The sequence below is a fragment of the Ursus americanus genome, chromosome 28, assembly GCF_024610735.1.
Source record: "Ursus americanus isolate L20-20 chromosome 28, mUrsAme1.1.p, whole genome shotgun sequence".
Taxonomy (NCBI): Eukaryota; Metazoa; Chordata; class Mammalia; order Carnivora; family Ursidae; genus Ursus; species Ursus americanus.
The window spans coordinates 6,738,039-6,763,413 of NC_142154.1; the positions used below are offsets into that span (position 1 = coordinate 6,738,039).

General features: G+C 47.4%; 2 protein-coding genes across 2 annotated transcripts; one reads left to right on the forward strand and one right to left on the reverse strand.

Moving 5' to 3' along the window:
- Window positions 1-592: 592 nt before the first annotated feature.
- On the reverse strand, window positions 593-10,899 carry MRPS11 (mitochondrial ribosomal protein S11). Its single transcript, XM_045813067.2, has 6 exons — window positions 10,595-10,899; window positions 10,335-10,457; window positions 5,008-5,106; window positions 2,730-2,859; window positions 1,682-1,747; window positions 593-985 (listed from the first exon to the last, which is right to left on the reverse strand). Exons 1-6 carry the CDS (start codon window positions 10,657-10,659, stop codon window positions 878-880), a joined length of 591 nt encoding a protein of 196 aa, XP_045669023.1. The 5' UTR covers window positions 10,660-10,899; the 3' UTR covers window positions 593-877.
- A 36-nt stretch (window positions 10,900-10,935) lies between these two features.
- MRPL46 (mitochondrial ribosomal protein L46) lies at window positions 10,936-20,373 on the forward strand. Its single transcript, XM_045813065.2, has 4 exons — window positions 10,936-11,257; window positions 12,551-12,740; window positions 13,749-13,922; window positions 19,986-20,373. Exons 1-4 carry the CDS (start codon window positions 10,973-10,975, stop codon window positions 20,234-20,236), a joined length of 900 nt encoding a protein of 299 aa, XP_045669021.2. The 5' UTR covers window positions 10,936-10,972; the 3' UTR covers window positions 20,237-20,373.
- Window positions 20,374-25,375: the final 5,002 nt, after the last annotated feature.

A 25,375-nucleotide genomic window follows, 5' to 3' on the forward strand; every position in this document is an offset into this window, starting at 1 on the left:
GCCTGGCTCACGTGGGAAGAACGGCGCCTCTCTAGACCCCTTGCCTTGGGCTACCGTGTGGTATACAGGGAGCTCAGAGGCGATCAGTGAGCAGCTAGTCCTGCCTGGGGCTCCCAGGCTGAGCCCACTTGTGTCTGCACCATCTGGACTCCATACCAACTACTGCTCCGGCTCATCCCTCCATCCAGCCAGTTTTCGAGAGAATCCCGTCTTAAACCCCTCTCCTCCCTTCAGGGTCCCTTGATCTCAGGCACTGGGGCTGCTGAAGGCCTTGGCGGGTGCATCGGGTGACGTCACAGTAGGGGAGCTCAGGCAGTCCTCCCACACCACTGGCGCTAACTTTAAATATGCCCGCCAACAGTGGAATTTGTACCACCAGAATATTCTAGAGGGAGGAGGCAAGAAGCTCTCCATTTGGGGCCTGAAAGGAAATACCTGGGAACAGTGAGGAGGCTGCTGGGTAAGCAGCAGCTCATGTGTCCGTTTCCCCCTCTGCCTGGGGTCCCGCCTTCATTCACAGTCACCTCCTCACTTTCAGAAGGCAGCCGGGATTACTGTTCGCAACTCTACCAGCAGAAACCTCACAAATTACTACAGGTGGTAGAGATATTTTTATTTTTGCAGAGCAGAGACAGCGTTCACTGGTTGTGGAGTCTGGGCCGCAGCTGCCCCGGGCTCCTCTCGAGTCCCTTCTGGACACCAGTCTCCACTTGAAGGAACAAGCAAGGTCACCACGCAAGGGTGTAAAGCTCCCCCTTGCTCCCTGAGGGGTCTCCAGCAAGCCCTGCTCTGGAGAGAGCTCTGACAGTGCACCTTCTATGAGGTCCAGCTGGAGGTGGGACTTGCGGTCAAGTTCAGGGACATGGCTTCCTTTCCATCACAGCCTCCGAGCCTTCCTGGGACGGCAGCCGTTGTGCGGGATGGGGGTGTTGTCTGTGATTGAGATCACTTCCAGGCCGCCCATGGTCAGTCCCTTGATGGCAGACTGGAAGGAGCAGAAGGAACAGAGAATGCCATGGTCCCAGACACAACGACCCAGCACGTCCACGCAGGTCTTGGAGAGGGATGGGCTGGGGGCTCTGATCCCTACAGTCCTGACTCTGTTCTCTCATGGACTCCCAACCAAACCCCTTTACCACGTTCTCGCTGCTGTCCATTTCTCTAGGAGCACTTGCCACTTCCCACCTTGTGCTTTACGATCTGAAAACTGAGACTATCTGTAAACCCCAACAGACCTTAAGCATTACCCTTCTGTAGTGTCCTCTGCCTGGAATGTCCCCTCCCTCCCCACACACCTGGCTGATGCCTTGCTATTCTTGAAAAGTCAGTACAGATGTCAGCTCTTTGAGGATATATCCAGTGGGCTCCCAGCACCCTGGGCACGAGCTTTACCGCTGGACCCACCAGTGTGTACTGGGGGACCCACTCGTGACAGGCCCCCCCAGAGCACCTTCCTATGCCCAGTGCCTAGCACACAGCAGGTCCTCCATAAATGTCTGATGAATTAAACTCTGTGACCTGGGCTTGCTTTTGAGAAGCTCAGTAGGTTAGAAGAGCAGAAAGAAACTCAAGCTGTCCTGGAAACCCACGAGAGGGTTTTCCCCCTCTCCTGACTCTGTTCTCAAGCCCCATTTCTCTCACTAAGGAAGGACACACGCTGCAGAGACTCCCGGCCACTTACCAAACGCCCGGGGCCCAGGCCCTTCACCACCACACGGATGTGGGTCACGCCCTTGCCCACAGCTTTCTGGAGAGGACGAGCAAGTGGTTAGTGCTCTGGGGAAAAGGCACTCACATACATAAACAGGCAGAAAACAGGGAAGGCAGCAAAGGACAGATGGCCCAGTGTAGGCAGACACCAGCAGAGAGCACGGAATGTGTCCAATTCAAGATTTACAGCCACCTGTGATCCCTGTTAACCCGGGGCAGCACTGCCACCTGATGGAGATTTCTGAACATCGCTCACATTTTTCTCAGTAAGGGCAGAACTTTAAGGCCTAGCCTAATAATCCACTTAAAAAGTGTTATCATAAAATCATTGAAAAATTTTAAGTGATGTCATTTAAATTTTCTTTCTTGATTACAAAAGCAGTTCACTATAGAAAGTTTCTGGAAGACACACGGAAGTCACTCAACCTACCACACAAAAGCTACTGTTAACACTGACATTTTAAGTGTATACAATCCATATTGTATTTTGATGATCATTAATACACAGCAAACAATATTTTGGGGTGTTAAGCTTTGTTTGAAGGCCAAGGTTTTCCTTCAGGAAATACTTCTGGTTTGGCAGAAGGTGAACCTCTGTAAGGCGGGCGCTATGGTAGACCGCGCATAGAACGGGGTCCCGGACCAACGACTCAAAACAAGTCGCACCCTGGATCTTAACTGGCTCTCAAAGACGTGGGTAATACCGAGTGTCTTCTGAGGATTTAAGGTAATGAACATAAGATGTCTGGCGTACAGTAGATGGTCCATAAATATACTAATAGGAGCATACTGCCAATTTGCTTCTAGAAAGGTCCACAACAGCTCACGATGAAATTGGTGTTGCATGAGAGAGAGAGAGAGACAGATCTCTTCAGACTGCCGCCAAGGTTGGGGTAGCGAACAAGAGTTGTCGGACACCATTGCTCCTGAATGACTTTGAGGAGAATCTTCCTCACAGTGATAAGCCACGGAGAAAATGGAACACACCACAGAAGGAGCCAGAAAGAACATATGCTTACCATGGCGGCGGCTATGCCTGCTGTCTGGGCGGCAATGCCCGTGCCCTTCTTGGCATTCCGGAACCCCTCCGTGCCACAGGAAGTGCGGACAAGGGGCTGGTAAGCTGCAGAGACCACCTGGATCTGTGTGCTGGGGAAACAGGGAGGCATGGAGGATACAGGGACTGGTCAGGGAATAACAGCACTAAGCCAGGCCCTTGCAAGCCCAAATGAGGAAGAAAAAGGCACTCGACTGGTTTCCCTTGGAGCTTCTCAGATGAATGCTTTCTCAATTGCTACAGGAGGTGTTGGGAAAGGTCAGAACCCCCCCAAAACCTCATCAAAAACTGACGCATCATATCATCTAAGGACTGCTCTGTTATGGACTGCATGCTTGTGTCCCCCCAAATTCATGTTGAAATCTTAGCCCCAAACCTGCTGGTGTTTGGAGGAGGGGTCTCTGGGAGGTGAGTAGGTCATCAGGTGGAGCCTTCATGAATGGGGTCAGTGCTCTTATTTATAAAAGGGACCCGAGAGAGCTCCCTCGCCCCCTCCATCATGGGAGGACACAACGTGAAGCTGGCCACCTGTGACTCAGAGGAAGTCTCACCAGAAGCCCCCCCCACCCCCCATGCTGGCTCCCCGATCCTGGACTTCCAGCTTCCAGAACTGCGAGGAATCCATGTCTGTTGCTTAAAACCTCCGTTTGTGGTATTTTGTTTTAGGAGTCTGAGCTAAGGCAAGCTGCAGAATCCGGGTGCTTAAATATCATCCAGAAGAAGGCTGGCGTGTTTTCCTCCTAGTGTCTTCCCTGCGGCTGGTGTCCAAGTTAGATTTGATACCCTTGTTGGGCTTTTTTTCCCTAAGAAGTTAGATGTTTCCCATCAGGTAATTTAAAAAAAAACGCTTTCATTAGGGAAAGTTTCAGATATACCCAAAAGTGAACAGAAGAGTATATGAACACCCATGGACCCATCACCCAGCTTCAGGAATACTCCTATCCAATTTAGTCTCATCCATAAACCCTGTTTCCACTCCCTTCTTCCCACACAATGGGTTATTCTGAAGCAAACCCCAGACCTATCATTTCATCGGTAAATATTCCAATATATATTTCTAAAAGATAATGACTTTAAAAAAATCCCACAAAACCATTATCATACCCAAAAAAGTGAGCAATATTGCCATACTGGATAATTTTAATGCTAATGATGCTCTCTGTTCCGTGATCAAAAAACTTTTACGTGAAACTTCTTTTCCAGTCATCTCTAACTGACTTCCAGAGACACTTAGACATGCTTTTCATTTCCCCTTGGGCAACATTACTCTATCTTCTGGTCTGAAGAGCTCCCTGAGGACTCCCAGTAAAGAGGGAGGTGGAGGAATAGACCCGGGCCCAGGCCATCTGCTTGTTGGTCTGGCTACGAATGCCCTTTCCCCCTGACAGGGGAACTGCTCGTCCCTGACACAACTTCAATAGAGACACATAGGGTAGGTCATCGGCGCTTATACAGAGAGTGCTAACCTGTGTCCTTATCAGCCTGAGAAGGGGAGAAAAAGAAACCCAGTTGCTCTCATTTCAAGCTTGTCACATGAATGCTGGATGAACCCTATGGCATCTCAGCTGTGCCCCACACATCATCCCCGACTGCCAACAGTCTCCTGTACAGTTCTCTGAATTGTTTCCTGGGTAGGCTTGTGACCAAGCAGTGAGCCCATCTCCCAGTGGGGGCCGGCCTGCAAAGTTGTCCTGGAGGTCAGCAAGGTTTCTGTTGCCAACACGCAGCTGGGAAGGCCCCGACACTCATCTGGAACCCACGCACTGAATCATGATTCTCGTGTAGCCCTATGAGGCTGGAGGTCAGTGCACTGTGGTGAGCGCTTCAGGGACAATACCTACTTACAGATTTACATTTTGGTTAGTTTCTCAATAAATCATAGACTCTTAAACCACCTCTCTCATGTATATCTCACCCATCCTCTGTTCCCCAGTACCCAGTAACACTCAATACACACACCCTAATAAACACTCTCTCCAACTATGTGAGCAGAACCAGGAGATACTAGTCGTAAGGCGGGCAGAGAAAGCTTAACACTAGGATCGGCCCAACCTAGTTCACGTTTTCATGAAATCTGAAGAAACTTTATAAAGATAGAGATGGTTTCCCAAAACGAGGAGGGGTGCCGGGGGACCCCTGCATCAACACTACCATGCGGAATGCAGCCCCCTGGGCGTGCCCTCCCCCACAAAGGGGAAAGAAGCCCCCCTAAGACCTGCCCAGGCGCCCCTTCCACTTACTTGTTGTAGGATGCTTTAATGTGTGCGATTGGGATCTCCTCGAATTTCTTTCCTGCCCACCTCAGAGGGCTCTCCTGTCCTGGAACTGGAGGGTAAATGCTGTAATTAAAGAAACGCTTTAGGTAAATCTCGATTTCTTTGTTTTAAGTCAGTGAAACCAGCAGCCCTGTACCTTGGACCTGCTCCGGGGGTAGCTGCCCCCAGTCTTCTCGTGCTACCACTGTACCCACGAACACTGGGCTGAGGCGGTCTCTTCTGACTCCGGACACACCTAGTGAGTTTCTGCATTTAATGCCCCCTCCCTACCTTCCTGCGTCCCTTCTAGTGCCTTCAGATCACTATTTTCAATTCACATTCTGCAACTAACTAACTAAATAAATCAATAAAGTCAAACCTCTATTTCTGGTTTCAGGTGATATCTTGACTCTCTATTTTATAAAAAAGGACAAAATAATTTTAATAATACTTATAGTATCATTACTATAAAAACAATCCAGTATCCCCCATGATAGAAGTCAGCAAGCCTTTTCCGTAAAGGGCCAGATAATAAATACTTTAGGGTTTGCAGGTCACGGAGTCTCTGTTGCAACTACTCAGCTTTGCCTCTTGAGTGTAAAAACAGCCACACACAACAGTAAATTAACGGGTGTGACTATGTTCCAGTAAAATGGTATTTACAAAAAACCAGGCACCTGGCCAGATTGGGATAGGGGCCCAGTTTGCCAATCTCTACCCCGGACCAGTAGCAGCATTCCGTGCTGGCGGAACAGCAGAATCTCGTGATTCTGGTGCTCAGTCCCCACACCTGACTTCTGGATGGGGCCTGAGCATCTATTTATAAAATATCCCCCGTGAACCAGATGCAAACCCACGACTGAGAACACTGATTTAGACATTGTGTTGAGTTCAAGATCTTTCTCCATCTCGGTCTAACCTGTCCTCTGGCTACCTCTAGGTCAGTACGCTCTGTGTGCAGGTGGAGAAACTGAAGTACAAATAGGAGAACAGGGTCAGCAAGGGAAGCCAGGCTTAGGGCCTAGGAGCCCTTCCTCAGTTCAAAGCCCGGTCTGCCACGCTGTGCTTCCTTTTATTCAAACACACACAGCTGTCCTTCAACATTCCAGACGGGAGTACGCCTGCCGTTGCATGCTGCCTACACGCACGGACCAGACCTGTGTTTGTACCTCCCCACGCCTCCTGAAATTCAGTGGACTCCAGTTTAGAAAATACTCTATTATAGGAGCGCGATCCTGCTGCCAAGCCCCACCTGCTTTCCTAGATGTTTTTAAAAAAACAAAACAGAAAATAACGCAATGGTCTTTGAGAGCTACAGGAGTGTTCCTCCCTGCTAGGCCTGATCTGGAGACGATTCGGCCCCTCAGCAGGCTGCCGGCTTTTCAACGTACAGGCTAAGCTGGAGAGCGGACGAGGCTCTGAGAGGACATCATTTCCCCTACTGACTCGGGGGGTCCAAAAACTAAGCCTACTAAAGTCTGACCGTACTAGCGTAATGCCTTTATAGACAGCAAGGGTTTTGAACTCCGGAGGATTTGGAACTTGAACCATTTAATTGAAGGCACGGATAAAATCAGGCCTCTAAACCGACCAGGTTCAATGTACAGATGAGTGGTACACCCGGGGGGAAGCCCAGACAAAGGAAAGACAAACCCTCTGGCACTGGTCTGCTGTCTCTTCACACCCGTGCTCACATCAGGAAAACAGACGGGCCAGCACACACGGCTCTCTTCGGAAGGGCTGAGGACTGAAAACAGCCTCTGCTCTCTGCCGCTGAAGGGCTGGAAGGGAAGGCTGACTTCCACCGCGAGCAGCTCAGGCATGGGAGTGCAAACCACCCCAAACGGACCCTGACAGTGTGCCAGACGCTGGGACCTGGGCCGGGTCTGCTGTAGTTCCCCTCCCAGATAAAGAAAGCCTGGCCTCATGGTCTGCAACCTACTTTCTAATTGTGGCTGGAGACGATTTTTTAAAAATGCAAATAAATGTAGAAAAATGCAGCGATGATAGCGCCTGGCTTACCACTCCTGTCATAATTACACAGATGGCTTCCATAAGATCCTTCCAACTGTATGGCTTCTGTTTCTTGACCTCCTTTTCTCCAATGATCCTGTGTCCTCTATCCTAGCCTGGCTACTTCCTCCTGTGGTCATACCTGGCCTTTGTCATTGCCATGTCTGCAACCTCATTATAACCTTGGTTTCACGCAGCACACTCAGGCCACCACCTCTAGGCACACCCATGCGACCCCCACTCCAGGAATCCTTCCAAGCCCACCGATTCTCCCGCTGGTTCACTTTCCCTCACCACCCCCAGGTCTTCACTTCTCTCGTGGCCTCCAGGAAATTCCATGACCAGTCAGTATCATCACTCCCTTGCACATCCCCTCAGTCCTCTGCTTCCTCTTTCTTCATCGTACCTTCCTGGCAAACCCTAACCCTGGCTGAATCCATCTCTCTAGCCACTCCGAGCCTCGGCATGCCTCTGCACAGCTGGCGAGAGAAAAATCCACACCAATGTCCACTGGTCTCTCTATATATCACAGTTTCTCAACTTCAGCACTATTGATATTTTGGGCAAGATGATTCTTGGTGGTGAGGGGCTGGCCTGCATGTTCTGGGGTGTTCAGCAGCTTTCTTGGCCTCAACGCACTAGTTGTCTCTCCACTGTCTTGAGTTGTAACACACCAAATGCCTGCAGATCTTGCTAAGAGTCCTCTTGGAGGCCAGACTGCCCCAGTGGAGAACTACTGCTTTATTTTAATGACTTCTGACATCAAGTGGGCCCTCCATGTCTCCAATGTCTCCAATTCAATTATCCTTCCACTCTCTGGATGACTCCGTTATATCTTCCTTTGTCTCCTGAAGCCTCCACCTCCCTCCTGTGTCCTCACGGCCAGCTGGTGACCTTCGTAGAGGAATACAAGCAATCAGAGATTCTCCCAGCTTCCACTACCAAACATCTGTGCCCACAATATTTGCCTTCTCTCCTCTCCTGATGCTCCACTTGTGTTAGTCTCTCAAGGACAGCACTCCCACAATGTTTCCACCCTGGATCATTCCCTTCAGCAAAACATGCCGTCATTTCCCCAGCCTAAAAACAAACACAAACCTCTTTATCCCAAAGCCTCCCTGAGCTATTGCCCATTTCTCCACTCCCTCTCAAAGAACTGACTACACTTGATGTTTCTTTCTGTCTTCTATTCTCCTTGAACCCACTCCAATCAGACTTTAGCCCTATTATTCCACCAAAAATGCTCTAGGCAAGGTCACCAACCCACTCGCTATGTTAAATCCAATGAGCAGTTCTGTCATCAGCACAGTGACTTATCATAACAACATCTGACACAGCTGGTCTCTCCAGCCTTGAACTACATTAAGAAAAAAAAAAAAATCCTTATAGGTTTTCTTACTACTTCTCAGGAGTTTCCTTCTTTGTCTCTTTTGCCAATGTTTCCTCATCTAAATTTCTAAACATTAAGAGGGTTCTGGGGTTCAGTCCTTGGACCTCTTCTCCTCTTTATTTACACTTTCTCTCTTGATGATCTTGTACAGTCCTGCGGTTTTAACCATCATCTATATGATGAATCTTCTAAATGTGTCTCTAGCCCTGATCAGTCCCCTGAACTCCATTTCTAAAAGCCTACACTGTATCTCCACTGGATGTTAGTGAAGCAAAGCCAAACTCCTGCAGCCTTCCCCATCTTAAGAAATGACGACTCCACCTTGCCAGCTGCTTAGGCCAAAAATTTTAGCGTTCCTTCCTTCCTCTCCTTTTCTCACACCTTACACGAATCCTGTTGGTCCCACTTTCTGTATGTCCTACCCCGAAAGCTGTCATCCTGGTCCAGGCCACCATCATTTCCTGCCCGGATTATTTCAAAAATTTTCTAACTGCTTAGAAGACATCTCCCAGCTTCCATCCTTACTTCTCTACAGTTCGCTATCGACACGGCAGCCAAAGGGACTCTTCAAAATGAAGCAACATCATTTCAACCTCTATTCAAAATTCTCCAGTGGCTTCGCATCTCACTCAGAGTCAATGCTGAAGTCCCCACGAAGTCCTACAAGCCGGACCAGATGCGGCCCCACGCATCTGCTGCACCACTCATCCCCTTCCCCCATGTCCTGTTTTACTCCTCACTCCACAATGACCTTCTCGATATTCCTCCCGAATACTAGACATACTCTCATCATCTGTTATACCCTCACGTTTTACATGTTTTCTATTTACTGCCCCCTACCCACTAGAATTTAAGTTCTATGGGGGCAGGGTTTTTCGGGTGTTTGGTCACTGATGCGTCCCTAATGCCTCAAAACAGTGCCTGACGTTGCTGAATGACTCCAACAGGGTCTTGGCTTAAATTCCTTCCACAGCTCCCCACTGTCTAAAGTGGAAGAATGTGAAAGCCACACTGTTACAGATGAGTCCCTCAGCTTTCTGATTCCTTCTCTTGCCAGCCTCATCTGCCATCACGCACACACCTGAATATACCACGTGCATCATACTGCATGCCTTTACACAGAATATTAGCTTTGCCTAAAATCATCCCTTCCATGTTGTCCCGCTGAACTCCCATTCAATTTAGTTCTTAGCTCCACATTATCTTCCTGGCAGTCTTGCCTGATTTCCTCAGGAGTGAGACACTCATTCCTTCATACTTCCAAGCAACCAGTTCTTACCTCCAGCACACCCCTGACCAGATTATGCTGCAAATGCTTGCATGTCTCTCTTCCCCAGTAGCCTGTGACCTACTCATGGGGGAAAAATGATCTGTATTTGTATTCCCAGCACCTAGCACAGTGCTGGCACCAAGAAGGTTTCCAGTAAACATTGTTAAATGGACATGAATGAACACTGAGGTGGTGGCACTCATGGAAAGCAAGGGGCCAGTCCCTGGGGCTGAGCACAAAAACCACCCTGCCCCAACTCAGTAATCTACACCACAGGCTAGCGCCCCCTGCCCCGCTTCCCAGCTCCCATTTTTGTATCCGAGGCCCATGGAAGGTTGTTAGCCTGCTGTGATACCCGAGTCAGGGGGGAAAAGGTGCTATTTACTATACACCTCCGACATTCACTCATTCATTCATCAAACTGTTCACAGAACGTCCACTTTGTGTCAAGGCTCATCTCATCTGATCCTCGCAAACTCTCTCGGCAACCTTTCTATTTGTAGATGAGAAAGCTGGGGCTTAGGAACTGATTTGCATAAAGTCCCAAAGATATCAAGTGGCAGACTTGGGAATTCACTGGTTCTTGGACTCTGGACGGTGGTGCCGGTATCCCGAAGGCTGGGTTTAAGTGGCCCTCACCTGAAGCTGCTGCGGCTCGGAGCCGGAGCCGCCACCTTCTCCTCAACCTCCTGCTTGGCCGCCGCGTCTTGCAGCTGCTGGGCGCCCGTGTGGATGGTGGAGGCTGGCGCCCCGGCCACGACCCTGCGGGGAAGGAAAGCTCGGTGAGGTCAGGTCCCAAAGGCCACTGCAGTCCAGGCGGCTCAGGGACACAGGCAGAAGCGCAGTCGAGGGGGTGGCCATGGGTTAGGAGCGGGGTGTGGGGGGGTGATCATTCTTACCTGGGCGTGGGTGGCCAAGCCCACGCCCGCAAGAGCCAAGACCCCGTCTTTCGTACCACCTGCATGACTTGGATTGACCCCCGTCAGCCTCCGTCCGCGGCGACCGGGCGCCGCCAGCACCACGAGCGTTTGTGGGGGAGGGCGTAGAAGGAAAGTCATCTCATTCCTCTTCATAATAAGGTCCATTAAAGATTGTTTTTCCATTTAAATGCTCTACCATAACTATAGTTTCGAGTGTCAACTGGGAGTTTCTTCTCTTTCCCCTAAACTTCTAACATGAGATCTTCGCCCACACCTCCATATTGGAATGGTTCGTTCTAGTAGTTCCCGGGACAGAACTCTTTCCGTCTTGCCGCTCCCGCGCTGCCTTGTGGGAGCATGGGATTGGCCCAGGACCCCGCAGGGAGCCGCGGTACTTTGTGGGCGGGCAGAAGAATGGCGGCGCCCGTAAGGCGGACTCTGTTTGGGGTGGCGAAGGGCTGGCGGCAGTTCGAGGGGCTCTGGGCCGGTCGCCTGGGTTTTCGCAGCCTGGCCCTTGCGGCCGCACCCTCGAGCAGCGGGTCTCCATGGCGCCTTTTGGGCGCGTTGTGTTTGCAGCGGCCACCGCTGGTCTCGAAGGCGCTGACCCCACTGCAAGAAGAGATGGCGGCTTTACTACAGCAGGTAGGATTGAGGTGCGGCTAGCGGGTTCAGGGTGCTGTTAGGGAACCAGTAGAAGCACGTGGGCCAGGGTTCGATCCCGACTCTGGCACCAGTCAGTCTGAGTGACCTCGGGCAAGTCACTTCACCTCTCAACTTCAGCGTACTCAACCCGTGCATAGGTATCTATCTACCTTACTGGGTTGGTTTGGTACATACAAGGCGTTCAGTAAAAGAGAGTTTGTTTTCACTGGCCTTCTTTTGTTGTCACGTTAGGCAGCTCTTTAGAGTTGCTTTCCTTTTTCATTGAACACACTAGGTGTGCGGTGGTGAACAAGACGACTTAGTTCCTATCACAGGTAGTCGATAATTTAGTGAGTCTGTGATGTGTTTTAGGAGCAGGTAGTGGGCACATCTACAAGATGCCTGCGATAAAGTCTGTCTGTGTGAGGGGCAAGTGAGGAAACAGGAGCAAGTATTCAATGTGGTGGCTGTGAGGGGCTTAAATTCCCACAGATAGTGATTGAAGGTGGTTGTTTCCCTGGAATCTGAGATGTTTTTTGTGTTGGCTACTGGGAGCTCTAAACTTCACTTCGTGCTTTTTTACTTCGTTCATTAACTTATTCTGCAAATAGTTGATTATTCATTTTGTAGATAATCATTCATCGCCTATTTTGTATAGACACCTGCTAAGTGCTAGGGATAATTAAGACAGACACACCTCTGGTTCTCAGAGTGTTCAGTCTAGTGAAGGTGGGCCAGTCAATAACCAAATAATCATATGACTATATAGCTGCAGACCCTGGTAAGTGTTACAAAGGAAGACACAGGGTACGGTAAAAGACTTTAACTGGGACATCTAATTTGATTTTATGGGCGGTGTCAAGGAATATCTCCCTAAGAAAGTTATACTTAAATTGAAATCTGAAGGACGAGTAGCAATCTCCTAGGAGAAGAGCATGAGGGAAAACATTCTAGGAAAAAGGAACAGCATCTGTAAACTCCCTGAGGCAGGAAAGTCCATGGTGAGGTCAAGGACTCACAGGACTGGAGTATGGTAAGTGGGCAGGCAGTGCCTGTCCCAGTCCTCTGTTCTTTTTAGCAGCTTGATCTCCAGTCACATTCTAACATTTAAGCAAATGTAACTCAAGCCCAAAATGCAGGGGACTTTTCTTCTTTCTTTTTTTTTCTGTGGTGTTTTGATTGTATGTCTGGTTATGCTGGGTGGTAAACTTCTGAGTATGTCAGGTGTGCTATAGCTCTGTTTTCTATTCTGCCTGTTGTTTTGTTTTCTTTTTGGCCTTTTAATTTTCCCAGATTGAAGTAGAGAGAAGTATGTATTCAGACCATGAGCTTCGTGCTTTGGATGAAGCCCAGCGACTGGCAAAGAAGAAAGCTGACTTATATGATGAAGAAGAAGATGAACAGAATATATTGCTGGTGCAGGATTTGGAAGATGTATGGGAGCAGAAATTCCTACAGTTCAAACCTGGAGCTCGCATAACAGGTTTGTGGTCTTTTCCGGCCAGCAAGAGAGAAGGAAAAGGGAGGTATTTTGGTTCCCAGACCAAGGACATTTGCTTAGCCCCTGCTTTGTATTTTATTTTATTTTATTTTATTTTATTTTATTTTATTTTATTTTATTTTATTTTTTAAGATTTTATTTATTTATTCGGCAGAGATAGAGACAGCCAGCGAGAGAGGGAACACAAGCAGGGGGAGTGGGAGAGGAAGAAGCAGGCTCATAGCGGAGGAGCCTGATGTGGGGCTCGATCCCATAACGCCGGGATCACGCCCTGAGCCGAAGGCAGACGCTTAACCGCTGTGCCACCCAGGCGCCCCCCTGCTTTGTATTTTAAGTAGCAAGTGATTGCAAAACTTCTTTCAGGTGGGAGAAAAATAAATTCTTTTCCCTGTTCCTCATTTCCAGCCTTATAAAAATTTTAAAGGCCAGTGTTATTTTTGAGTGGGAGGTAAGGGTGTTGGGATAACCTGTTCTCTTTTGGTTAAACTTCATGAATGTTATCTGAGTTTACCTCCTAGTTTGGGAGTGAGAATGGGGGGAAATTAAGCCTTTCCCACTAGTCTCCTGTGTTTCATCTGAAATCTCTCCTAAAGCAGAGGATTGAGTTCTCTTATCTTTGTTCCACAGATGAAGACTGAAGAACAGAGGAAGTGGGGCCAAGTTAAGTCAGTAATAGTGTCAAAACCAGTGAAGTAGTAGTGTTTGAAGAAGTGTGGGTATAGCTTCTTTTCCAAAGGCTCAAAGTACCATGTGTTGTGCTCTTCAAAGGAGAAGTTCAGCTTTTGGTTTTCTCTTTTTACATTGTAGTTATCTTAAGATTGTGACTCTACCCTGAAAGAGGTCTGAATTAGAGAGATGGGTCACCGTCGTAACTTGATTATAAGAGGGCAAAAGTTGTGGCTCTGCCAGAAAGGAAGACTGTAAAACTCTGTTCTCCTTGGTTCTGGCTGATTACAGTCTCTGTCTTCTCTGATCTCATTTTCTTCACAGAAGCTGATAAAAAGAATGATCGAACTTCACTGCACCGGAAGCTAGACAGGAACCTTGTTCTGTTGGTCAAAGAGAAGCTTGGAGACCAGGATGTTTGGATGCTTCCCCAGACAGAGTGGCAGCCCGGGGAGACCCTCCGAGGAACAGCAGAGCGAACCCTGGCCACGCTCTCAGGTGAGTTCTCTGCCTCCCTCTAAACCTCACAAGACTCCCTTCGCATTCAGCCACAGGATTTGCACGCTGACTTGTGAGGACGGCTGGAAGGATTGGAGGTGGGTCGTTAATGGGAACTTTGATATCTATAAAAATTCCACCTAGAAAGAATTTTAGATCAGGTGAGAGTCTTTGTCCCATTGAGATTTTAAAATTTTATTTCTTTTCTTTTTCTCTTTATAATATAGCATGTTGGTCTTACTGATGGCAGAAGAAACAATCCTTTCTTTCACTTGCAAAAAGTTTCTGCTTTATTGAACTTCATATTTTTTTTCCATCCTTTGAGTGGGTTGAATTTTTTCTCCCCTAAAATCTAATTTTTCATTTTCCAAATAATAATATCCACCACGGCGGCTGCTTCTTCTGAAGGGAAAGCAGGTCTGTCAACAGGTTTTGATCCGGAAGTTTCTTCATGAAGACTCTGCTTGGTCTTAGTTCTAAGCCCGGGGAGGTTGGTGAAACTGCCAGGTTGGCTGAGTAGATCCTGTTGTTGGGCCTTCACCTCCTCTGCAGAACTCAAGAGTTTGCTTGTAGGTCCTTCCTCCTCCCGTGCCTCTCTTTGAGCGGGCCGGTGTTGCGTAGGGGCGCTTCTTCATGCTTGCCTGATTCAGCAAATTTAACAACTGCTCTCATACCTGAAGAATGGAGAGCTTCAGTTTCTGCTCAGTAAACCTTGTGTTCGCAACAAAGTACAGAAGGTTCATTTCCAGGTTTCCACAGTTTGGCATATTCCACAGGAATAGATAATTCTAGGACCTTTCGGGTTTAATTGGCCCAAATCTTCCATTGAGCCCACGATTGTAAGATATTTCATCGTCGTCGTGGGTAACCATGGTGGGTCCTGCCGGCTTAATGGGTCCTACTCACCTTCCCTTCAGTGGCATTTCTGTCTGTTTGGAACACCAGTGGAACTAATAGTTCAGACAGGATTCCAGTCATCAGTATTTACAGTAAAATGTTTTTCAGTTTTTGCACCACTGAAAGCTTCGTTATTTATTGTTCATAAAAATGATCATGATTTGCTGTTTGGCTTTATCTTTTCCCATGTTTTTGATTAGTTTAATCTATGGATTACTTGAGGAAATGGATTTTATTTTACCTCTGCGTAGGATGGATGTTTTCCGGATCTAACTGAATAGAGTTACCTTTTTTTTTTTTAAAGCAACGTCATTGTGCTGAGAACTTAAAAGACATGAAGTGTGTTTAGTTCTGGAATGTGGCCTGCCTGTCACTCATGATTCTCTCTTTAGCCCATACTTCAGATCCTGAAGAAGTACTTAGTCTCTCAGAACGTCTCTGTCTAGGTAATTCACTGCCTTCTAAAATTGACTTTGAATTTTGAGCGTCTCTTTGAAAATGAGGATATTTTTCATTTCTTGGCTGTCTGGTGTCATTTTGAGGAAGATGTCTTGGTGACTCAGTATTTGACAGTCTGTTATCCCTGATAGAGCATTTCTGCGTGATTTAGGTTCTGCCCCAGGGCCCCGCACAGGGACAGCCAACTGGAAAGTGCCTAGACTTTCTGTGAAAGAGGCTTATTTGCTTATCTTAAAATGGTTGGCTTGAGGGGCAAGCATTCAATTCAACACACATCTCGGGGTCTGCTAAAATGCCGTCTGGGGACACAGGCTGACAGGCACCATCCCTGTGCTCTCCCTGTTCCCCGCTGAGATTTAAAAATTTTGTGTGTACTTTCAAAACTGACAGTCCTACCACTCTCAGCCTGCGCCTCGTTTTTTTTTTTTTTAAGATTTTATTTATTTATTCAACAGAGATAGAGACAGCTAGCGAGAGAGGGAACACAAGCAGGGGGAGTGGGAGAGGAAGAAGCAGGCTCATAGCGGAAGAGCCTGATGTGGGGCTCGATCCCATAACGCCGGGATCACGCCCTGAGCCGAAGGCAGACGCTTAACCGCTGTGCCACCCAGGAGCCCCAGCCTGCGCCTCTTCTTATCCCTGCAGCCTTGCTTCCTGGCCTGACACTTAATGCATTTACCCCCCTGGAAACCTCAGAGTTACCTCTGACCTCATTCTGACATCCCGAAGTTCTCAAGTCCTGCCTGGTCTATTCTAAATATTTCTTTCTTTATTCCCACAGTGTTAGCTGTCACTCTTTTTGCTTTTCACCGGATCAGGTTTTCTCATCCTTGGCACTGTTGACATTTGGGGCCAGGTAATTCTTTGTGGGGCTCTTCTGAGCATTGTGGGATGGTTGGCAGCATTTCTGGCCTCTACCCACTGGATAGCAGTAGCTATCTAGTAGTGCTAGCCATCCCCAGTCCCCCTAGTGTAACAACCAAGAATCTCCCTAGACATTGCCAAATACTACCTGAGGGGGTGAAGTCACAGTGGTTGAGAACCACAGTGTTGGACCTTTGAAGTAGATGCCAAATAAGTTCCCCCTTGCTTTCATGTCATGCCCCTCACTGCTGCCAGAATGAGCTTTCGGACACAAATCCCCGTCACTTCTCTGCCTAGAAGGTTTCCTGTCAAAGTTCGGACTTCCAAGCACGGCCTACAAATCTGTTTGCTCTGGTCCCGAGCTTGCAAGTCTTCCATCTGGCCGCACACTGACAGTCTGAGTTCCAACCTAGCGGACCTTCTGCATTCCTCCCGTAATGTGGTCATGCATGCCTCTCTGTTGTGGCATGCTGGTCTCTGACTGGAACGGTTTACTCCTCCTTGGTCTGACTACTCAAGTTTGAAGACTCAGCTTGTACATTATACCTTCTGTGCTGGAACCTTCTCCAAGCCTCCAGGTAGACAGAGCTGCTCTTTCCTCTAGGTTCTTGTAGCATTTGTGCGTGCCTTTATTCACTTTATGCAGCGAACATTTACACTGAGCCTACCGTTTGCTGGACACTGTCTAGGCAGTGGGGTCACAATGATGAACAGGACACTACGTCTGCTCCATGGGAGCTTTACGTTCTAGTGGAGAACATGCTCTCTGACTTACTCCATTGCCTGGTAATGTGTGTATTGACACATCTCTCCCCGCAGCTAGAATTCTGACTCCCTTGAAGGTACGGACAGTATCTGTTCCTCCCCATCATCCCAGCTCTCAGCAAAGTGCCTGGCTCACACTAGATGCTTGCTGAGTGTTTATTGAGTACGTAGATGTGGCAGTATCAGCACCGCTCTGTTGGCCCTGCCACCAGCACAGGCACCTGCTAACGAAGCAGCAGCCAGCGTGTGCCCCCTTGCTGCTTCCCCACGAGGGCCCTGCGTGGCCTGCGAGAGCGGCAGCGAGACAGAACGGAGTGGGTGGGGACCTTCGCGGTGCTCCCGTGGCCTCAGCTGTCATCTAGGAGGGGGCATCTGGGTTGCTTGCCGGGATCACTGTTCAGATGCTTGACTTCCCTCACACATACATGACGGATGTTCCGCTGTCCCTCCCGTGTGCCACGTGGATAGGGCTTCCTCTCGGCATCCACTGTCCTTGTAACGTTCCTGCTGTAATAAAGAGATGTGAAAGGAAACCTACGAAAGACATATTGCCGCTGAATAGGTGCATAACAAATAAAACGATTCATTGCGAAGCTATTAAAATGGCAAATAATAGTAAATAATTAAAATGGCAAAGGATAGCTCAAGAAATGTAAAAATGTATATATGTCTGTGAAAGAGTCCATTTCTGTCCTCCCCGTTGGCACCTTACTTCCCAAGTCCTTCTGCAAGATGGAGTTCCTCAAGGTGGGATTAATGGTCAAGGCTGGACACATTGGAGTTTTCCATGGGTACGGCCCAGTTGTCCTGCAGAATGTACATACCACTGGACATTTTCAGGTGTGGTGTAGAGAAGCGCCCGTTTGTCTAGATCCCCACCAACACATGGAATGATCTCTGATTTTTGCCTATCCAGTCAGTACAAAATGATCTCTTTTGGATTAGCATTTTCCTGGTAGGGAGATTGACCATATTTTCATGTGTTTATTGGCTACTTGCATTTCTTCGTGATTCTTTGCTCATTTTGTAATGAACCGTCTCTTTTTTTTTCTTGATTTGACTATTTTTTAATCTGTTTTTCCAGATAATAGAAAAGTAATTATATATTCAGTGAAATAGGTGGAAAATTCAGGAAAGTATAAAGAAACTTGCCAATGTAATTCCGCTACTCATAGATACCCACTGCTGGCAGTTTGTGTTGTGGGTGAGCTCACATCATACATCAGTTCCTCCTCTAATGCCAAGAATGCTGTTGTTGCTGTTGTTTGTTTTTTTTAGTATTGAGAGAAGCAATGCATTATATATGGTGAAAAAAATTATCAAAACCGTGTCTAGTAAATGTAATATAGGGTAAGAAGTAATTTTCCTGTTTCAGAGGCATCCCCCATTAACAGTTTTTGGTGTATTCTTCTGTTTTTTATTTATTTAATTTTTTTGGTGTATCCTTTTAGAAATCGCAGGCACGTACATACCTCATCTGGTTTTTCTCCCCCACGTAGTAGGAGCATGGGTATATACCTTCATTTCTCTTCTATGCAGCTTTTAAGCGCCTCTCTGTATCAGCATGTGAAGCCCTTACCTTAACGCTTTCTAACCCCAGCATATGACGTCGTAATATGCGTGTGCGCAGTTCACTTTGCCTCTTTGTTGCTTTTACAAAAGCTGTAATGAGCGGCCTTGTGTACTCACCTTTGCTCACATGGGCAGAGAAACATATCTGGGAGGATTAAGTTCTAGAAGCAGAGTTGCTGGGTGAAAGGGTATGCATAAAAATGGGTAACTCTTGCCAAGGGGAGTGGTTAACACTGATCTCTATCCCCATGATGGTGTGAGAGTGCTCATTTGTCTCTTGTCCTTGGCAGGCAGGGTACGGCTCAAAGTTTTGGGACTTCAGTAATAATGACATGTTGTTGTTTGAATTTATCTGTCTTTAGTTGTTAATATGGTTGAACATCTTTTAATGAGCTTATAGGTCAGCAGTATTTATTTTTGTGTGAACTCCTTGTTTGTATGCTTAGTTTATTTTTCTTTTAGATTTGTTGTAGATTTCTTTTAGATTAATTTTCCTCATTAATTTGTTAGTACTTATTATATCTGAAGACACTCTTCCTTTGTGGAGTGTGTTGAAAATATTTTTCTTAGTGTGCCATTTTGTCTTTGATTCTTAGGCTTCGTTTTTACTTGTGGAAAGATTTAGTTTTATGTAAATAAATTTTTCTTTTATGGATTTTTAAAATTTTATGTCTTGCTGAGGGCTTTCCCTCTCAAAAATGATATGAAAAGTATCCCACATTTTTTTTCTAGTACTCTTTCGTTTTTTTTCTTTAATGAAAATTTGAAATTACAGAAAAATTCGGAAAATATTAAACATCCATGAACCCACCATCCAGAATGTACAGTTCTTTGAAAGTGAAATCTCCGTTGTTAAATCTTTGATCTGTGGCATCAGTTTTGATGTGAGGACTGAGGTTGGTGGAACCCAGCTTTATTTTTCCTGTTCAGCTAGCTGGCTCTCCAGGTGTTCTCCGAATGCACTCATCTGTCCTTTTCCCCTTCCCTTTGAAATGCTTGGTTGGGGTTAACCCTTTGTTATAGATTCTAGATAATATCCAACAATCTGTCTTTGTCTTTCAACTTTGGATACGTTTTCACCCCACAGAAGTCAGATTGGGTTCTTTTTATGCTTTTCCAATGACATTCTCTTTGAAAGGCTAATGAGCTTTGCATTACAGATCCAAGTGTTTTGGTCCTTCATCAGCAGACGGTGGCCAGGCTTGGTCTAGAAGCTTGGTGCTCTGACTCCAGGTAGTGGTCTCTGAACGGCGTCGCTGACTCCAGTCAGACTCCAGTCTGAAAGCAGTAGCTTGGCACATGGGATGGACCCAGTGAATGTGGAGCCCGTGAGCCCGTGGATGGAGAGGGGGAGAGGCTCTTCAGGAATGACCCTCATCCTCCCTCTCAGGGATTGCTTTACGTCGCGCTGGAAATGGCTCTCACAGAGACCCCCAGTGATTTGGGGGGTCAGAATAAACAGGTGGGTGCATCCTCATCTTCCACATGTTCCCCTCTCCCCTTCAGAAAACAACCTGGAAGCCAAGTTCCTGGGAAATGCCCCCTGTGGCCACTACAAGTTCAAGTTCCCTCAGGCAATGCGGACAGAGAGTAGCCTCGGGGCCAAAGTATTCTTCTTCAAAGCACTGCTATTAACTGGGGACTTCTCCCAGACCAGAAAGAAGGGCCAGCACGTCTGGGTCTGTAAGGAGGAGCTGGGCGACTATTTGAAACCGAAGTACCTGGCCCAGGTTAGGAGATTTCTCTTGGACCTCTGATGGGCGGTGCTGCCTGTGGACAATACTCGACCAGGCCTGTGGTCGGGACCTGGAGGACGTTGTGTGCTTGTCCCATCTTTGCAGGGAACAGCATGCAGCCAACTAAATTCAGAGAAATAAACGAGTTTACCATCGTGTGGGTCTCGGCTGATTTGTCCTTTGAGGACGACTGGCTTTTCCCCGTGCAGAGAGAGCCGTCTCTTAGGGTGCCTTTCCCTTGTTTCCAAGCTGATAGTTGAGTGTTGCATTCCTTCATAGTGAATCAGTTAGCTTCCTGGACCCAGAAAGAGAGAACTGAAGGAAATGAATTGACCATTCAAAAGCCCTGAGTTCTGTGAAAGCCTGTAGCCTCACGAAAAGAAACTAGTTCTATGCAGTTCCTTAGCCATTATCCATTTTGTGTTTTCCTCCCTTTGTACATGATATGAAAGTGTATCAGCCTAGCCTAGGAAACAATTTCTTCCTTTTTTCTTCTCTTTCTTTTTTGTTTTTTTTTTAAGATTTTATGAGAAAGAGAGAGCGTGCGTGCGTGTGCAAGAGTGGGGGTGGGGGTTGCAGAGGGAGAGGGAGAAGCAGATTCCCCCCTGTGCAGGGACCCCAATGTGGGGCTCAATCCCAGGACCCTGAGATCGTGACTTGAGCTGAAGGTAGACGCTTAACCGACTGAGTCACCCAGGTGCCCCCTTTTCTTGTTTTTTTTCCTTCTTTTCTTTTTTTTTTTTTTAAGCATTTTATATTTAAACAGAATTTAGTCCTATCTGTTTTGAAGCAGGTGTGTGAAATAGGCAGGGTCCGATTGTCCTTTCCATTTTACAAATGGGGGAATCATGGCCAGATGGGACTCTGCTAAGAGTCTTATGTCACTGATGGTGCAGGAGAAGGCTGATCTCTTGCTTCTGGGCTGGGGCTCTCGATCTCTCCTTGTGTTGTTTGAGCCATCTCTGGTCCCAGTGCCTGGCAAGAGGGCACTCAGTGAACATTTGCTAAATGAGTGGAAAGGAGGGAGGGTCCCAGGCATGCCTCCATCTGCAGGATAGTAGTTCTAGTAGCAAGGCTGCGTCCTGGAGCCCAGCTTCTTGGTTTCCTCTCAGACAGCTGGCCTGTGTGATATAAGCTGGTGAAATGGGATTTCTGTTTCAGATGTAGCCTTGTGTTCTCACTCAGGCTTGGGGAAGTTGCTTTCTGTAATCAAAATTGAGGTGCCTAGTCCTGATATGCTCTCCTTCCCCGTCCCTCCTCGTTGCAAAGGGGAGATGTCCCGAGCTGAGGCTTGCTGATGTCATGGGCAGTCATGCTGCCCTGGGAATGAAACGTGGGTGCTAGGAGAGGGCAGACATAGGACCAGGGATATACATGTCTCTTTCTGGGTTTTGGGGTGAGTTGTAGATATGAACTATACTGCATATTTGCCTCAGGGACCTCCAGTCTAGAAAGGAAGGAATCACCAGAGTGAAGTAGAGACACTTTTCAAGACTGTGATACTGTGATTTGTAGTAAGAAATATATTTGGTCTCTGTACCCATTCCTTGCACAAAACTCCTAAAACCTATGGAATTTCCTGTGCTGAAAGCAATCAAGGTGTCTTTCGCTGTGTTACCAGGGCGAGTTTTAGAAAGTCCCTTGGTAACCTAAGGATTGGGGCTGTTTGCCAGGGAAGCCAACCATGTGACTAGAGGGTTGGAACTTTCAGTCCAGCCCCCTGACCTGGGAGGGGAGAGGGGCTAGAGATTTGAATTCAATCACCTATGGCCAATGATGGAATCAGTCTTGCCTATGCAATGAAGCCTTCATAAAAATCCAAAAGGATGGGTGTTCAGAGAGCTTCCGGGGTTGGTGACCCCTTGGGGATTTGGGAAGTGTGGTGCACTCCAAGACAGCATGGAAGCTTTGCACACACCCCCCCCCCACCTTGCCCTGCACATCTCTTCCATCTGGCTGTTCCTGAGTTACGTCCTTTTATAATAAACTAGTATTCTAGTCAGTAACATGTTTCTCTGAGTTCTGTGAGCCATTCTAGCAAAGTAATTGGACCCAAGTTGGGGGTGGTCCTTGGAACATCTGATTGAATCTGTTGTTCAGAAGCGCAGATGCCTGGACAGGTGATTGGCCTCTGAAGGGTTGGGGGCGCAGTGTGGGGAGGTATCTTGTAGGACTGAGCCCTAAACCTGTTGGATCTGATGCTCTGTCCAGGTAGATGGTGTCAGAATTGAGCAGAATTGTAGGACACCCAGCTAGGGTCTGAGGATTGCTTTGTGTATGGGAAGAACTCACACATTGGACTTGGCACCAGAACCTTAATGACTGTTTTTAAGATGCTCTGTTTTGTTATGAAATTGTTTCTTTAATGGGAAATAGCATATACAATTAGTAAATAGAAAACTGGTGTTAGGATAACCTGAAATTAGGTTAGTTCCTGTAACATTTTCCCCAGAACATTAATATTTGGAAGTGATCAGGACAGGATTGAATTGCCTTAAGAAAAAAGCCACACATTTTATAGAAGTGCCTTCCTTTATTATGAATAGTGGCTGGTTTAGCGGCTTCAAAAATCACTCTTAGCATCGCCACTGTGTTAGGCTGTCTAGGGAAATGGAGTGGGAAGAAAGATGCTGGGAAGGCACCGCCCTCCCCTTTGTTTTACAGAATCGATGAGGAAGGTCGCTTCCTGGATCACGTTTTTTATTTTGGTGGAACTAATCTCTGCGTGTCAGGAAGAAGCATGAGCCCCAGGAGTAGAGGTGGGAAGGGACCAGTGTACAGGGCCAGTGGGAGCTTAACAGCAGTAGCGTCACTGGGCTGGGTTCTGTTTTATTTGTGCTCTGGCCACAAAATCCCATTGTTTCTGTGTGGTCTGCCCTAACCCCCTTTTCCCAGAAGCCTTGTTATTTTTGGAGTATGATTTTACAAGAATGGAAGCTTTTTTGGCATTATGGTCGGAATGACTGTGTATGCTGAATGCCAGCCCAAATCTTCCACTAGCTGCCAGACATGACCAAAGATTGTTTCTGGTGTATCCTTTGGGGAGAAGATCACCAGGGAACCAAGAGGTGATGTTCTCTGTGTTTCAGGGGATGGGCACCTTCCAAGAAAACGGTGGGAGGAAGAGAGTAAGGTGTGAGAGGTGCGGGTTAGGAGTTGCGGTTTGAGGTATGCTTGTGCACCCGCAGAAGAGAATGCCACTGTGTGTGTGTGTGTGTGTGTGTGTGTGTGTGTGTGTAAGACACGTAAAACAGACTACCCAGCTCACTAGAAGCCTCCTCTAAAAGTTAGCTCCCTCCTGGTCCTTGCCTTCCCAAGTGATTTCCAGTAACTTCTATTTTTTACCTATGCTGGTACTGTGGAGAAAATATTACCACTCTTACGAGCTCGTTTTCCTGGTAACTTCATCTCAAGAGTACCTCCTGCTGTGCCTTTTCTGCATCATGAACGTGCTTCTAGACTTAGCACTTTATAGGATGGTGAGTTGTCTGGCTCCTACACCTTACGGAACTTCCAATCCTAGGGCAGAGTCCGCCTCAATGGCCACACTTCAAAAAAAATATTTAAGTGAATCAGGCTCCTTCCCCCTGAGCACTGAACTTGGGAGTCAGGAAACCTGGGTTTGAATTTGTTTTGTGACCTTAGGCAAGTGTCAACCAAGAAGGAATTCACTGAACATTTAAGCAGACAGGCATTTTATTTGGGCAATTAGTTCTGCTGTTTGGGATACGCAGTCTCAGGCAAAAACCTCACTGTGCATCCTGAGGAAGACAAGAAAGGGGCGGAGTGAAAAAGGCCAAAGGTCACAAATACAACTCTCCTTCAGGTCTCCTATGCAAAACAGGGATTGAAACTAGGTTAATGCAAATGAGGGACTGAATTGGCTCTTTTCAAAGGGAAGAATGGAAATGATTCAGGGGTGGTGAGTAAGGGAAGTCCAGGCTGAAGGCTTGTAGCTGACCAGAAGTTCCTAGTTCCTCCGATGTCCATAAGCTCCACCCTTGTGGCCTCCAGACCTTATTTTAAAAGACTTTCTCCAGGCAGCCGGTTGAGCCTCTGACTCTTGACTCTTGATATCGGCTCAGATCATGATCTCAGGGTTGTGAGATGGAGCCCCACGTGGGGCTCCGAGCTCAGCACAGTCTGCTTTTCCCTCTCCCTTTGCTCCTCCTGCCCCCACCCCCCTCGCACTCTCTCTCTGAAATAAATAAAATCGTTAGAAAAATAAAAGACATTCTCTGAACTAGGCTTGCTTGCTCCATCCTGCAATCTCCTTTTACACAAGTTATTAGTACTGTCACTATTGGCCAAGTGGAGAAACGGTACTAGGGCCCCTACCTACAGCGTAGGTTTCTATCTAAACCGGTAGAGCAGGCATCATTAGCCCTAGTTTATAGTTGAGAAAATAGGTTAGTTAACTTGCTTAGGGTGACTCGCTTGTAGGCCGTGGGATCAGCCTTTGAACTCAGATCTGTGCACAAAAGTAGTTCTTAAGTTTTCTTGACTTTACCTTTCTCATCTGTAAGAGGAAGACGATCCTCTTTCTCGGGTAATGTGATGATTTATGCGAGAATACTCTGCACTGTGCATAGCCTGTTGTAAACACTAAGAAAATGTTTGCGCCTTCCAATGTATTCTCCCGAACCCAGCTGTATCATCTTCAGCTTTTGCAACTCCCATTCTCACCTTTTCCAGGTGATACCTTGTGGCACCTGAGCATTTCTGACCTATTTGGAAAGGGACACGGGAAATTGGAGATTAACAGATTCCAGTAGCCGATTTCGAAATGGGATGGCAGGTCAGTCCCATAACCACATCTGGCTGGTTGGGCATGCCAGCCCTGTCCCACCCTGGGCCCGGCAGTTCAGAGCCATCATTAGGTACCGGCCTGTGGAGCACTAACAAAAGAATGGCCTCTCTGGCCCGTCCATTACCCCAGCAGTGGGAAAAACACAGCTAAAAGGTCAGCGACCCAATTATTAAGAGCTCACAGATCACTAAGCTGCAAGCACACACTACGAGATAAAGGCTGTTTGCCTAAAATCTTAGGACAGCCTCCTTCTCCCTCCTTCTCTGCTGTATTTCCTAGACGCCTGGATGATAGCCAGTCCCTGCAGGCTATCAGTCACCTCCCACCTGCCTTGGAATGTCAGTGCCAAG

Bases quoted from the DNA above. Each gene is read 5' to 3' on its own strand.
- MRPS11 (XM_045813067.2), bottom strand. From the start codon at position 10,659: ATGCAGGTGGTACGAAAGACGGGGTCTTGGCTCTTGCGGGCGTGGGCT. The intron at 2,860-5,007 runs GTAAGTGGAAGG...CTGTTTCCCCAG, and splicing joins ATTAAAGCATCCTACAACAA to CACACAGATCCAGGTGGTCT. The intron at 1,748-2,729 runs GTAAGCATATGT...CGTCCTCTCCAG, and splicing joins CAGGCATAGCCGCCGCCATG to AAAGCTGTGGGCAAGGGCGT.
- MRPL46 (XM_045813065.2), top strand. From the start codon at position 10,973: ATGGGATTGGCCCAGGACCCCGCAGGGAGCCGCGGTACTTTGTGGGCG. The intron at 12,741-13,748 runs GTTTGTGGTCTT...TTTTCTTCACAG, and splicing joins ACCTGGAGCTCGCATAACAG to AAGCTGATAAAAAGAATGAT. The intron at 13,923-19,985 runs GTGAGTTCTCTG...TCTCCCCTTCAG, and splicing joins AACCCTGGCCACGCTCTCAG to AAAACAACCTGGAAGCCAAG.